The sequence below is a fragment of the Rattus rattus genome, chromosome 16, assembly GCF_011064425.1.
Source record: "Rattus rattus isolate New Zealand chromosome 16, Rrattus_CSIRO_v1, whole genome shotgun sequence".
Lineage (NCBI taxonomy): Eukaryota > Metazoa > Chordata > Mammalia > Rodentia > Muridae > Rattus > Rattus rattus.
The window spans coordinates 33348713-33363984 of NC_046169.1; the positions used below are offsets into that span (position 1 = coordinate 33348713).

General features: G+C 51.0%; 1 protein-coding gene across 1 annotated transcript; it reads right to left on the reverse strand.

Moving 5' to 3' along the window:
* Positions 1-481: 481 nt before the first annotated feature.
* Positions 482-5429, reverse strand: Sds (serine dehydratase). The gene is made up of 7 exons (XM_032886702.1): positions 5275-5429; positions 4221-4260; positions 3861-4000; positions 3658-3749; positions 2941-3168; positions 1270-1394; positions 482-846 (listed from the first exon to the last, which is right to left on the reverse strand). Exons 1-7 carry the CDS (start codon positions 5425-5427, stop codon positions 641-643), a joined length of 984 nt encoding a protein of 327 aa, XP_032742593.1. The 5' UTR covers positions 5428-5429; the 3' UTR covers positions 482-640.
* Between the last annotated feature and the right edge of the window lie 9843 nt (positions 5430-15272).

Consider the following 15272-nt stretch of genomic DNA (forward strand, 5'->3'; position numbering starts at 1 on the left):
CCAGCCAGCCGAGGCCTGCCATATGTTCTGAGTTTGGTTGGGAGTCAGCGGCTGTGTTTTCTGGGTTCTGCCTTCCTGGCCCTATAGGCAAGTGTTACAGGGTTGGTTTTCCGGGCACCAGTGAGGGCCCGCTGGTGTTTTCAGCATGTCCTTGTCCTTTCTGTTAGGACTTCATATTGGCATGCGGTAGCCTTGCCTATGCCTCTCCCAGCTGCTTTGTGCCTCACCCTAGGTCCCTGTGTGGCTTAGCTGTGGTCCTCTCTCCTGACTTATGAGTGGGAGACCCCAGTCCCCAGAGAGAGGGGAGCGTCACTCCTCTGAGAGCCAGGGAAGATTGTGGCAGGGTGTAGAGGGAGACTGAGCAAGGCAAGGTAACCAACGTCTGTCTTCCCAGCACTCAGAGGATGAGGCAGGGTGATCTCCAGTTTGAAGCCAGCCTGGGCTGCACATAGACCCCATGTCAATAACAAAGCTCAAAAGATTTTTGCTTTATAAATATATATATTAATTTTTATTTACAATGAAAAAGTGCATATTATAAACATGGGTAAAGGAGGGTGGGCCACTGTCAGGCGGACACCCACCCAGCCTACTCAGGGGTGCTGGTGACCCCTCAGGGTGGCCAGGGCAGCAGCAGATATCACTTGAGTAGCTCATTCAGGCCCAGCTGTGCCTTGAGTGCCTGCAGCTGTGCCAGGCTGATGTTGCTGCCACCACACACAATGACAACCAGTGAGGTCAGTGGGGTTTGCAGTCGGCCCTCAGCCTGCAGCCTGCACACCACACCGCTGTACACTGCAGCCAGGGCAGCGCCACACGCGGGCTCCACCAGGATCTTCTCATCGTCTGTGGGGGAGGGGGCTCTTCAGCTCTCGTCAGTCACTGTGGCTAGGACTATTTGTTCTGAACCCAGTCTCGGTTTCTACAGCCTGTGCTTGGGGTTCCCAGGCCCCTGAGAAGGTCGCTCTCTAGTGGTGTAGCAAGCTGAAGTTATTAATGGCAGTGTGCACTACTCTTGTTCCTTTTGACTATCTCCCAGGCTAAGCCCAGAGAGATCACCTCATCTTGGCCCTTTCCCTTTTGACCCTGGCTACCAGAAAGCTCAAAACTGGCACTTTTAAAACTAGTTTGTCCTCTCTGTTATCATGGTTAACCAGGTTCATGTTTTCACAAGCAGCTTTTGCATTTACTGGCTTTTGCTTCCTTTCATGAGACAGTCTAGGCTGAGGAGGGAGAAAATCAAGGACAAAAAGATCCCACAGAACGTACCTACGAACTTCTCGATAGCAGTCACAGCCTCCTGGTCTGAGATGACCTCAGAGAAAATGGGGTGTTCGTAAAACAGCTTCAGGGTCTGTGCCCCCACAGTGTTCACGCCCAAGGCCTTGGCAACACTGGGAGGTGGGAATGAGAGGGGGGGTGGACATGGGGAGAGACAAGGTAGAAGGGTGCACGTGAGAGGCGGGGACTACAGGTAAACGGTGGGAGTGGGCAACCCTGCCCAGCCCCAGGAACCTGTACAGTGGTCTAGGATATCAAACTGGCCTGACTCAGATACCTGAAGACTCTGCTGCCACCGCCCCCCCCCCGCAGCCCGCCAGCTTGTAACCTCCGCCTGCTTTGCTCACTTGCTGCCTCTTCTAGGGAGACTCCCAGAGGGACTCCTTGGTCCCATGGATTAGTTGAGGCTCTCAGACAGCCCTCCCACACTCTAACAAACAGGGAGAACTAGTCCTTCCTAAAGTATCAGGTGTCTGTCACACGCTTTCCAAGCTCAGTTGTATAGAGCGGGAAACAGACGAGGCAATAGCTGCCCCAGGGTCATATTAACTTAGGGTCCAAAATGGCTGCTTGGGTGCCAGCTACTGCATCTGTATTCCATCTGACAGGAAAGAATAGTGGAGCAGGATGGCATCAGTCTCACCATGGTGCCCAAAAATCTGGAAGAGTCTCTTAACTGATTCAGTGTTCCCTACCTATGACAGAAGCCATCCCCTCTCTCTAGAAATCCCTTCTAACTGTTCTTGAGGATGCCTAGTGCGAACCTTGCCCAGCCTCCCTTGCAGCTAGGTATGGCCATGTGACCAAGCACTGCCCAGTGCATGATAAGAGGAAGTACAGACAGCTCTGATTTCTGAGGGTTGGTCTATGAGAGTTCAATGTTGTGTCAAAAAAAAAAAATCCACATTTGGTACAGACCAAACTTTGAGAGTTGAACTCAGACATTTTCCCAGACTATGGGTTTGCAGTACAATCCGCTCTTGGGTTGCCGGGTGGCAGCCTTGAGCCAGACCTCTCCCATCAGTCTATCAGCAAGAAGCAGCCAGTTCTGTACCGTGTGCCAAAAAGCTTAGGTAAGGCGTCCAGCAGGCCAGGTTCAACTCATTCATAGCAATCTTTAACAAATGGTTAAAGATTGGGTGTGACCCCACTGTCAGCTGGGGAGCAGCTCTACTTGGTCTTTAAAGTTTAGGAACAACTGCTCTCGCTTCCTCTTTTCAGAGGGAGTGTGTGTGCGGTGGCTGGCACCAAAGCAACCACTTTGGACCCTAGGTCAACACTCTCAGTGGCGGGACAAGAGACTAAAGGAACTGAGCTCCTGGTTCGAAGAGTTGCCCCTAATAGTCTTAAATAGAACTAGAGCTCAGTTTGGTTTGAGCCGCCGCGGTGGGGTTTGGTTATAAATTCTTTGCAGGCCAGAGATTGTTTTCTCCCAGGCTAAGTCCAGGACCAGCCAGGGTCTGGCACGTTTCGGAAGCCAGATCAAACAGCAGCAAAAGAAATGAGGCGTGAGGACCTCAAGAAGCGAAGGACGTCACTTAAGCACTGTCACATACAGAACGGATTCACGTTCAAGGCCCAGACTGGCCGTGCGAGAGTGTGTGGCTTCGGGCAAACGACCAAAGGCTCAGCTCCACCGCTTGTGTGCCCCGGGCTCACCTCGTGATCTTGGGCAGGGTGACCAGCTTTCCTTCCTTGACGGCAGCGTGGAAGCTGTGGGCGCCGAAGGTCTCCATGGCGATGATGGGCACATCCTCCCAGCCCACCTCCCGCAGCCCCTGGACCACTCCGCACAGCAGGCCTCCACCGCCCACAGACAGCACAATGGCCCCGGGCTTGGCGCTCAGTGTCTCCTTCAGTTCCTTCACAAGGGAAGTGTGGCCTTCCCTGGGCAAGAGAGGGGTGGCAGGTCAGGTCAGGGCTTCCTGAAGACACAAGGGCTGGGCAAAGATACCAGCTAAAGTCTGTTTTTCCTTCTATGCCAGGCCATGATGAACCTGACCTCTGACCTCCCTGCTGCTCAGGGCACAGGGTAGGAGACAAGAACCCCGCCCCCATGCACTCCCAGAGAGGAGATGGCTGTGGGTGTGGTAGATAAACCCCCATTTCCTGCCCACCAGTGGACGCATCCTTAGATGCTCATTCCCCACCGACTCCCAGGGTTCCCAGGGGCCAAGCTTCAGTTGTTCAGGGCAGATGCTGGCACACGAAAGCCACCTCCATCGATGCGTCCCTAGTTAGTTTGCTCCTAGCCACCCCCAAGATGAGTCGATCTCTCTGAATCCCTGCATCTGGGGACCCCTCATGGCTGGTGTGCGGGCGAGAACATGAGCAGAGACCACACATGCAGTAGGGAGTGGGGTGGCTCCAACTTACCAGATGAGAGGGTCATCGAAGGGGGAGATGTACACCCAACCTGGGTTGTTCTTTTCCAAAGCCTTGGCCAGTTGGATGGCCTCATCCAGCATCTGCCGGGGTCGGGGCAGGAAGAGATTGAGATGAACGAGGGCTCTATCCAGTTATCAGCCCCCCACCTCCACCCCCCCCAGCCCTGCTGCCCACAACAGGTCTGCACTCACCTCTCCCACCACCTCAACTGTGGCCCCTTCGTTCTTCAGCCGCTCAATGGTGAGGGCAGGTGTGGTGCTTGGCACAACAATAGTGGCTGGGAGGCCCAGCCTCCTGGCAGCATAGGCAGTCGCCATGCCCGCGTTGCCCGCTGTCAGTGGAGAGGGTGTATCAGGAAGGAGGGTCTGGGACCTCACGTGGGGCCGCTCATCTCCAGAGTGACTTCTGCCTCATTCTGGAACCCCAAATCTGGACGACTACGAATGGATGTGTTGTTGCAGAGCCCAGAGTCCAGGGAGAAGTGCCTGGTGCTGGGCCACAGGACACACAGAACAGGGTAGGAAGGGAAAGAAAACGAACTGGGCACTCACCTGAAGAGCAGACAAAATGTTTACAGCCTTGTTTTGCCTTCTGTGGGGACAAGAGGAAGGATCAGGCCACCCCCAAGTCCCTGCCTAGGCACATCCTTCCCACTGGAACATCTGAGCTTGCCCACTTGGTATCTGAACCACTCTCTCAGGCTCATCGCCCCCAAGGTGATTAACTGGGGTAAGGAGGCAGGTGTCAGTCTGTAGGGTGGGCACCCCTTAGCCAGAGAGAGCCCTGATGTGTGAAACCTATTCTAAAATTATTATTTTCTTTAAAACATATTTTATTTATTTATTTAGGATGTGCTTTCTTGGGCTGGAGAGATGGCTCAGGGGTTAAGAGCACTGACTCTCTCTTCCAGAGGTCCTGAGTTCAAATCCCAACAACCACATAGTGGCTCACAACCATCTGTAATGGGATCTGGTGCCCTCTTCTGGTGTGTCTGAAGACAGCAACAGTGTGCTCATATAAGTAAAATAAATAAAAATTCTTAAAAAAAAAAAAAAAAGATGTGTTTTCTTTATGTGCACTTGTGTCTGTGTGTATGTATTGCCCATAGAGGGCAGAGGAGAGCATTCGATGCCCTGCAGCTGGAGTTACAGCCCCGCACTCACTTGGATGCTGAGGGTGAGCATGGCTGTTCTGAAAGATCCCCAAGTATTCCTAACCACTGAATTATCGCTCCAGCCCAATATTTACTTAGTTTGAATTATATGCATGTGAGTGCAGTTGCTCCCGTCAATCAGAAGAGAGTGTTGGATCTCCTGGAGCTGGAGTTATAGTTGATCGTGAGCCACCATGTGGTTGCTGGGAACTGAGCTCAAGTCCCCTGCAAAAGCAGCCAGTGCTCTCAACCGCCGAACTGTCTCAACTGCAGTCCCTAAAATTATTATTATTTCCTTAGAGACAGGTTCTTGCTATGCATTCTGGGATACCATTCACTTTCCACCTTCCTGCCTCCGTTTGGAATCCTGGGTGTGTATCTGCACACCTGCCTCTACAGCTGTCAGGTAGGAGGGACTGCCCCTCCTGCCAGTATGCCACCCTGCCTTGTACCATCTTGCAGAGATGCCCAATGCCTCGGATCTTGAAGGAGCCAGAGGGCTGAGAGCTGTCCATCTTAAGGAACACGCTAGTGCCGGCCACTTTGGACAATGCCATGCTGTCACGCAGTGGGGTCTTCACGTGCAGGGACTCCTGGGCAGCCATGGCTGGGGGCAGAGAGGAGATACAGAGGGTCAAGAGAGGCTGCCCTCCTGGGCTCTAGGACTCCTCTTTCATACCCATAATGATAAGGAAAGGACACCAAATCAAAGCTCAGCTCCAACTACCCAGTGGCCCAAAGTTAGAAGGTCACAAGCTCAGAAACATCCTTAGGCTGCAGCCTTGGGCAAGTTCAGGGGGAGGGGCTTGTTCAAACTGGCTCGGAATGAGCCACAAGATGGGAACAAAGCACAGCCAGGGTCAGCTAGGGTCTGTTTCTGCAAAGTCCTCAGGAACCAACCCGGGCTGACCTGTTCCCATGAGCTCAGAGCATGTCAGCACACACACACACACACACACACACACACACACACAATGGGCCAAATGGGGTACCTGTGAAGAGTGACCCTCGGGGCCACAGCACCCCTCCGTGCTCAGCATTTTGCCCTATTATATATTATTTAAACGTGTGTGTGTGTGTGTGTGTGTGTGTGTGTGTGTGTGTGTGTGTGTGCGCAGAAACCAGAGGTCAACATCAGTCAATATCCTCCTCAGTTGCCCACTATTTTTGAGGCAGGGTCTTGCACTGAGCCAGGAGCACCCTGATTCACTCCAACTGGCTGGCCAGAGAACCCCGGAGGCTCTGAGGTCCCCAGAGGTCCCTTGAGGTTCCCAGAAGTCCCCTGAGGTTCCCAGAGGCCCCTGGAGGTCCCCTGAGGTCCTCCTGTCTCTTGCTGCCTAGTGCAGGGATGATAGGCGTTTATTGCTGGGCTCAGCATTTTTGAGGTGCATTCTGGGAATATGAACACAGGCCCTCATGCTTTCACAGGAAGCCCTTCATAGACTGAGCCATATCCCAACCCCACACATGCTTTAAAATAAACTCAGTATGTTCTTACCATGTAGCTTTGAACGTTGGATCCTCCTGTCTCAGTCTCCCAATTGCTGGGATCACAGGTATGCCCTGCCGCACCTGGTGTTCAACAAATATGTATTTTGAAGGAAAAAAAATGGGTTTGGTGCAGGCCTGTAATCCCATCACTTGGGGGGAAGGCAAGAGGACTAGCCATTCAAGGTCAACCTTGGCTATGTAGGGAGTTTGAGGCCACCCTGGGCTGTATAGGAATCTGTTTCAAAACAAAACAAAAAAACCCCCAAAGACCTGGAAGTCCAGCATCGAGCTCTGAAAGGCTCTCATTCTTTTAAAAAGATAGAATTATGGAATTGCTTTTTCTGGCATGGGGAAGAGGCAACAGAGACCCCTGGCCTGCCCTCATCATACAGTGTCCACAATGAGAGGGAACCTCGACGCAGATAGAGGCTGCACGGCAAGTTCAAGTTTGGCTAATGGCACCCTGAGGTCCCCTCGGGAGCCAGAACAGTGAGGAAGCCTTTGGGTTAACACCGGCTCAGCCGCTTTTACCTTGGAGCCCCGTGAGAAGCCCCGAGAGAGATGCAGAGTCAAGTGGGACCAAACCTAGGCAGGTGGTGTCTCTTCCCAGCATCTACACGAATTCGAGTGCATGTGTGTGAGTGTAGGAGAGACTCAAACTCTTTGTGATCCTCCTGCCTCAGTCTCTCAAGTGCTGAGATTATAGGCAAGCCCACCAGACTCCTCTTTCTAGAAGACCTCTTGAAAGGCTGTCGGAAACAATGGCACCCAAGAGTACCTCCAAATTTTTTTGCTTTGTCCTAGCTAGCCCCATCCTGACATACTGGGTCTTCTTTGGACCCAAAAGGCCCAGCTGATGCAGCCTTTGGCTAGTGGATAGTTTCCGCCACGCAGACCCCTTCCAGGTGGCTTTGGTGAGCCCCACCTGGTCCCTGTCCCAGGCTGTAGCATTGGGAACCTTTGGGGAAATGGGCAGTGTACTCCATATTGATTCCCACCCCAGAGACCAGTCCCATCCGCCTCCATAGGTGATATGACCTGCGAGAGAAAAAGGCACAGGGGGTCTTGGCAAAGGTGACCGGTGCGGCATGGGTTCCACGGCAGAAGTCTCTTCCTTGTCATTTGACTCATGCGAGCACTCGGCCAAGTCAGCATGTCACACACCACCCCGGCGACGTCCTGATCTAGAGGATCCTATCATCGTCCTATTTTACAGATCAGTACATGGAGACTTGGACTGGATGAGTCCCAGTCCCTCTCCCCTTCCCCGGTACCCTGCTCTGGCTGTCAATCTTGGGGTGAGACTGAGGCTGAGGGCCACATACCCGGCACAGGAGGAGCTGGACAGAGCGAGCGAGAGGGGTAGATTTTGTCTGTGTCCTGGGAGAGTGGAAAGTTGGCAGGACACTCCAGGGCTTTATTCTCCGGGCTGAGCCTCCGGGCAGCCAATGAGGGCCCAGGCAGGCCACGCCCCCAGCAATCCCCGCCCCCTGGTCCATGCTGCACCACTTGTTCTGCCCTCCAAGGTCCGCCTCACCTTCTCTCCCCGTTCTTTTTTTTTTTTTTTTTTTCCGTTGCAAATGAAGACATTCATCTCCGAAAGGCCTATAGGACCCGTGGGCGGGCAGCGCAGCACTGAAGGGCTCCTGCCAGAGTCCCAGGGGTCAATCCCAGAATAACAGAAAAGCCGGACAGTTGCTGGACACGTAGTTGATGGCCAAGAAACAGCCACAGGCCAGCCATATGGCAACTCACACCTTCAAGCCAGAACAATAGAAGCTGAGGCAGAAGGACAGCCTGGACTAAGGAGTGAGATCTTGTCTCAAAATAGAAAGAAAAAGGGCGGGGAGTATGGGGCTCAGCTTCATGAACCCAAATCAGTGTAAAACCATCCAACAGGTCTGTACAGAGTGGACATGAGGCACAGCTTGTAGAGATAGTGAAAGGCGGGACTTAGGGGTTGACACCCAAGCTATGATTGACACCCCTTGCTTACTGCCATCCCCTGCCATCCTCTTCATATAAAAGGGCGTATGGGTTAGACAAAGGGGATCTGGGTTCAAGTCCTGCTCTGCTGTTACTAGATACATGGCTCTGGGCAAGAACCTTGACCTCGAGAGCCTCTGTTCCTGTGTAAACAGGGATGACACGGGTACTGCTGTTCCAGGCTTTGAAGAGGTGGGACTGAGTTAGGTGAGAGACTTGAAATTGAACAGGCAGCCAGTGTTGGTAGCCTTTATCATCACCATCACTATTCACTATTGGCACCACTGTCAACACTATCAGCATGACCATCAGTATCAGTACCAGTAACCATCACCTCCACCACCACTATCACCATCATCACCATCCCCTCTGACCCGTTCCAGGCTGTGTGCAGAGACCTGTGTGTCCACAGGGGTAAACACACACACACACACACACACACACACACACACAATCCATGTGCTTTTTATTTTTAAGATTTATTTAATGTATGTGAGTTCACCATCGCTGACTTCAGACACACCAGAAGAGAGCATCAGATTTCATTACAGATGGTTGTGAGCCACCATGTGGTTGCTGGGAATTGAACTCAGGACCTCTGGAGGAGCAGTCGGTGCTCTTAACCACTGAGCCATCTCTCCAGCTCCACGTCTGCTTCTTTTTCTGGCCTGTGGTGTCATTGTTCTTTCTGATCATCTGCATTAGGGATGACCACAGGTTTGGGTCAGGGATAGAGGGAAGTAGACAAGCCAGGATGACACAAAGCCCATGTGTGGACACAGCTACCTTGTACTCTCTGGACCAGTATCTCATTGCCAGAGCAATGGGGGGCCCTGGTTCCACATCATTTGCCTCCTGTGTGGGGGGTTTCACATGTGTTAAGACACACCAGTGGGTGGGCTCCCTTAGTCCTTGTTGTAGATGAGGGCAGGCTTGGAGGATGGTGTTTGCTGAGAGTCACAGGGCCAGAGGGTAGCTGAGGACACTGGGAATTGAACCCAGGGACTCATAGTATTAAGAGAGTGCAGAGCTGATGTGGAGGATTGGGTTGGGCTGGGGACAGATGACAACAGGACTAGGTAGTTTGGATACACCTGAAAGGGTCTAGATATCATTTAAAATTGAGTCATGGTCTCACGTAACCCAGGCTGGCCTCGGACTCACCGAGTAGCTGAAGATGCCCTTCAACTCCCGATCCTCCTGCCTGCGCCTTCAGAATGCTGGCATTACAGGCACGTGCCAACCGTGCCCACCTCACATGGCACTGAGGATCAGACTCAGGTCCCTCAGAATGCCAGGAAAGCCCTCAGCCATCTGAGCCGGATTCCCAGCCCCCACACCCACCAGCTTTGCCAATCATTCTCACACACCTCCTTCCCACACCTCTGTTCAACTCAGCTGTCCTCAAGGCGGTGTGATTTTTGTACCCAGGGGACACTGGGCAATCTCTGGAGATGTTTCTTGGATGTCCTCAGGGTGAAGAACAGCTTGCTCAGTGACACGCAATTCCAGGGTGACTGTCTGTCCCACAGCAGCTCCGGAATTCAACGGCTGCCACTGAGGAATCACGCCAGCAAACAGGAGTGACACTTGACCCTCTCTCCTCCTGGGGCTGCGGCCAGGACTCAAGTGTAGAAAAACAGGTTTTGCTGTCATTTGTTTGTTTTCCTGGCTTTTCAACCTACGATTTCCTCCGTGTAGCCTTGGCTGTCCTGGGACCTCGCTCTGGAGACCAGGCTGGCCTCGAACTCACAGAGATCCACCTACCTCTGCCTCCCAAGTACTGGGATTAAAGCGCTCATTACCAAACCTGGTTTACAAAACCATGTTTTATTCAACAGCTACTGAAACACATCCCCGAGAGGCGTCAAATGGGCATGATGGCTCACAACTGTCATCCTAGCACATGGGAGGTGGAGGCAGGAGGACCAGGAGCTTGAGGTCATCCTCAGCTACCTAGTGGATTTAGAGCTAGCCTTGGATACATGGGACTCTGTCTAAAAGCAAAATAACAAAAAAGGCTGGTAGGATTGCTCAGTGGGTAAAGACACTTGCTGCTGCCAAGCCTGGTGAGTTTCATATCAGGGACCCACATAGTAGAGAGAACTGTCTCCCACAGATTGTCACCTGAGCTCTAAAGCACACATGAAACCCCCTCACAAAGAAATATATATATATGTACATATATATTATTATTATTATTATTATTATTATTATTGGGGTTTTTTGAGACAGGGTTTCTCTGTGTAGCCCTGGCTGTCCTAGAACTCACTCTGTAGACCAGGCTGGCCTTGAACTCACAGATCCACCTGCCTCTGCCTCCCAGGTGCTGGGATCAAAGGTGTTTGCCACCACGACTTGACTGAAAACATTTTTCTTAAAACTTTTTTTAAAGAGAAGAGAAGCTAGGCATGGTGGCACATGCCTTTCATCCCAGCACGTGGGAGGCAGAGGAAGGCAGATCTCTGTGAGTTCGAGGTCAGCCTAGTCTACACAGTGAGTTCCAGGAAATTCAGGGATGTTACACAGAGAAACCCTATCTCAAAAAAACAAAAAAACCAAAACCAAAAAAGCAAAGCAAAAAACAACCAAATGAGGGGGGGGGGAGGGAGAGAGGAGGGAGAGGGGAGGGAGGAGGAGAGAGAGAGAGAGAGAGAGAGAGAGAGAGAGAGAGAGAGAGAGGTGGTCTCCACCCATTTTGGATTCTAAGTCCCGGGTTCTGTGGCACTGACTGAGGACCTGGCAACCGTCAAGTTCTTTTCTCTGAGGTCACCTGCTGCAACCCTCACTGTCGGTAGGGACCTCCCAGAACCCTCCTGGGTTGTCCTGGTGGCGCTGCTGACTCCCTGACTCCCACTGTGCGTCATTCCCAGTGACAAACAGTCTTTGCTAATGTGTAAAATCAGCCAGCAAGCCAAGGTCAGGACCTAGCAATCGCCGGAGCCTCTCCCTGGGGTTATCATTACCTATGGTAACCCATGATGGACGTGGGGCGCCGGCCAGGTCAAACGCCCTGAGATAGACCTGACAACGGCTCACTGGCAAGTGAAGAGAAGGCCGTGGCAGCAAACCTCACACCCCAAGAGCACGTGCAGACGAAGCCTTCCTGAGTCTGTCTCACGTGGCTTCATTCTTAGGTGAGGTGGGCGCTGAATCGGAGGTAACAAAATTGTCCATTTGTTTTGTTTTTCCTTCTCCTAGGGGTTGAGGTAATACACAGGAGTCAGAGCAGCTGGATTTTAACTGCTCAGGTTACCTGAGAACCTTCCGTTCCTCCAGCTCAAACCATCCCTTCATGGGTCTCCTTGCCCCTCCACTCCAATGTTTTCAACATTGTCACAAGCTCTTTCCGTTTCTCTGAAACCCAAGGGGCTTTGCTCTATGAGACGGAGTCTCACTGCATAGCTCGGGCTGGCCTCGAACTCTCTGTTCCTTAGCTTCCCGGGTGCTGGCATTAGAGGTGTATACATCGCTGTGCCTGTACTAACTATGAAACTTTAGTTTGTTTTTAAGGCATCGTCTCATGTAGCCCAGGCTGACCTTGAATTTCCTTTGTAGCCGAGGATATCCTTATCTTGCCACCACCTCCCAAGTGCCGGGATTACGGACATTCAGCACAATATCCAGTGCTTAGCCAGGAGTTAGTTTTTTTGCACCTGACCCCTTCCCTTGATCTGGGAATGAGCTGTGTAGGGGAAGTGTCTTTGCCAGGGTTTCAAACTCAAATAAAGGTTCAGTCAAGGGCTCCTGGGGCCCAGGTTCAGCCTTCAGAAGGGGCCCAGGGTGGTTGATGGGCTGTAGGATTCTCCGGTCTCAAGTGGTCGAACTTCTTGGTCAGAGATGGGGAGTCTTGGAACTTGGCCAAGGAGCCACGCCGAGTTGTGTGTCGGAAGAACTGGATCCCCAACAGCTTAACCTGCCCCGTCCTTGTTCCCACCTCGTGGCTCAGAAGTCATTCAAGGAAGAGGTGAGGCTTGTGACTGAGGGTGGCTGGCAAGTGTCAGCGGCTCCGCCCACCTCAGCAGAAAGGTCCGTTTGTCCTAGGAACAGGGTGCACAGCTGGGCTGAGGGGGTGAGGTAAGGATTAATGAGCAACCCAGAGGACGGGGCACGGAGGCTGCTTGGTGGCCTAAGGTGTCAGGGACAGGAGCTGGCTGACAAACAGCTGTTGGCTGTCCATGCCAGCCCCTCCTCTCCCTCATCACGGCTAGCAACTGTGTGACTTTAGCAATGGACTTGGTTTCTCCGAACACGTTCCGGATCATTGGAATGTTTTTGTTCAGGTAGTTGTCCGTTCTGTGATGGAATGACGCCACAGCCGCGTTGCCACCTCTGTTGCAGTCTTCTTTTGCAACCATCGGAATGACAATGGAGCACCAGCTGCAGGCCTGCAGGCCGGGTGTCTCACACATATCAGCTCTACCAGGAGAGGAGCCTGTACCTCTCCCCGCAGCTAAGCCAAGACACAGAGAGGCTGACTGACTTCCTAGGGTTACTCAGCCAGGAAGGGCTCCTGTGGTCAGCAGAGCCTGGCTCCCAGATCCGTGTTCTCAATGCTGAATGCACTGCCTCCCCGTGGAGCCCTGTGCCTATGTCTGCTTTTTCATTTCTGTTTTCACTGAAAGTTAAAACATTACATTTGTTTATTTCTGTATATATGTATGTATATGTGTGTGCATGTTTATGTGTGTGTGCATGTGTGTTTATATGTGCATATGTGTGTGCATGTGTGTATATATGTTTATGTGTTTGTGTGTATATTTGTGTGAATATGTGTATATGTGTGCATATGTATGTGTATGTGTGTATATCTATGTGTATATATGTGTATGTGTATATGTGTGTACATATGTGTGTATATGTATGTGCATGTGTGTATATGTGTGTTTATACATGTGTATGTGTGTTTATATGTGTATATGTGCATGTTTGTGTGTGTGCACATGTGTTTATGTGTATGAATGTGTGTGCATGTGTGCATATGTGTGTGCATGTGTGTATGTATGTATGTGTTTTTGTGTATATGTGTGTGAGTATGTGTGTACATGTGTATATGTGTGCATATGTATGTGCATGTGTATATATATGTATATGTGTATATATGTGTGCATATGTGTGTATATGTGAGTGCATGTGTGTTTATACATGTGTATGTGTATTCATGTGTGTTTATATGTGTGTATGTATGTGTGCATGTGTGTGTGCATCCGTGTGTGCGTGTTTTCGTGTGCGTGTGTGTGTGTCTTTTTCTTTTTTTGGCATCAATTCTGTCCTTATACCATGTTGGTCTTGGGAACTGAACTCAGGTCATCAGCTTGGTGACAAGTGTTTGTACCTGGCAAACCATCTCTGTCTCTTTGTCTCTCTCTCTGTCTCTCTCTCTGTCTCTGTATCTCTCTCTCTCTCTCTGTATGTATGTATATGTGTATATATGTATATTTGTGTCTATGTCTATGTGTATGTGTGTGGATGTCAGCAATTCCTGATGTTGAATTCACAGCAATCCTACTGTCTCAGCCTCCGAGGTGCTGAGATTACAGGTGTACCAGTGCTTGGCTTGTTCTATTACTTAACTATTTTTTTCTTTTCTCCTCATTAATTTATTTATTCAATTTACAGCCTGAACACAGCCCCCTCCCTCCTTTCCACCCAGTCCCACCCCCACACCCTTCCTTCCCTCATTCCCCCAAACCCTTTTCCTCAAAGAAGGGGAGCCCCCGCACCCCATGGTACCAATCCACCCTGGTACATCAAGTCCTAGCAAGACTAAGGGCATCTCTTCCCACTGAGGCCAGACAAGGCAGCCCAGCTATGGGAAAGGGATCCAAAGGCAGGCAACAGAGTTAGAGACATCTCCTACCCTAATTATTAAGGGACCCACATGAAGAACAAGCTGCAAATATGTCTTTCTTTTCAAAAAGATTCAGTTTGGGTTGGAGAGATGGCTCAGTGGCTAAGAGCACTGACTGTTCTTCCAAAGGTCCTGAGTTCAATTCCCAGCAACCTCATAGTGGCTCACAACCATCTGTAATGGGATCCGATGCCCTCTTCTGGTGTCTGAAGACAGCCACAGTGTACATGAATACATAAAGTAAATAAATAAATTCTTTAAACAAAAAAGATTTAGTTTGACACAGTGGTGAATGCCTTTAATCCTAGCACTCGGGAGTCTGAGACAGGGAGATCTCTTTGAGTTCAAGACCAGCTTGATCCATATAGTGAGTTCTAAGCCAGCCAGGGTTGCATAGGGAGACCCTGTCTCAAAAAACAAAAAGTTATCATCATCATCGTCATCATCATCATCATCATCATCATCATCATCATCATCATTTATGGTTTTTGGAGACTGGGTTTCTCTGTGTAGCCCTGGCTGTCTTGGAACTCCCTCCGTAGACCAGGCTGGCCTCGAACTTACAGAGATCTGCCTGCCTCTGTCTCCCAGGTGCTGGGATTAAAGGTCTACACCACCCCAGCCCAGCTTACTACTTTTACTTATGTTTATGACGTGTGTGGGTATGTGTACGTGAGTGCAGGCGCCCATGGAGGCACCAGAACCACTGGGACTGAACCTGAGTCTTCTTCAAGGGCAGCACAAGCTCTTAACCATTTAGCCAGTCTGCCTCCCACCCACCCTGTGTGTGTGTATGTGTGTGTGTGTGTGCACGTGAGTGCAAGTATGTGCAGTTGTAATCCTAGCACATGGGTGGTGGAGGTGAGAAGATGTTAAGGTGTTCAGTGTCGTCTTCCTTTTGCATAGCAAGCTTAAGGCAAGCCTGGGCTAACACAAAATGGATACATTTCAGGAAAAACTAAAGAGACTCCATTCCTAGAGGCTTGTGGTAGAGGGTGTGTCCGATGTGCAAGAGCCTTGGGGGTTTGCTATGGGTATACCATAAGCATATAATAAATGTAGATTCTCGTCTACAGCTGAGGTCCTCCACCAGGAAGCCTTCTCCTTCTTACAGGCGCTATG

What these genes read in the sequence shown, in the direction of transcription:
- Sds (XM_032886702.1), bottom strand. Translation starts at nt 5,427, where the DNA reads ATGGCTGCCCAGGAGTCCCTGCACGTGAAGACCCCACTGCGTGACAGC. An exon ending in ACATTTTGTCTGCTCTTCAG is followed by an intron (nt 4,001 to 4,220) that starts GTGAGTGCCCAG and finishes CTCCACTGACAG; the next exon opens with CGGGCAACGCGGGCATGGCG. An exon ending in CAGTTGAGGTGGTGGGAGAG is followed by an intron (nt 3,750 to 3,860) that starts GTGAGTGCAGAC and finishes CGACCCCGGCAG; the next exon opens with ATGCTGGATGAGGCCATCCA.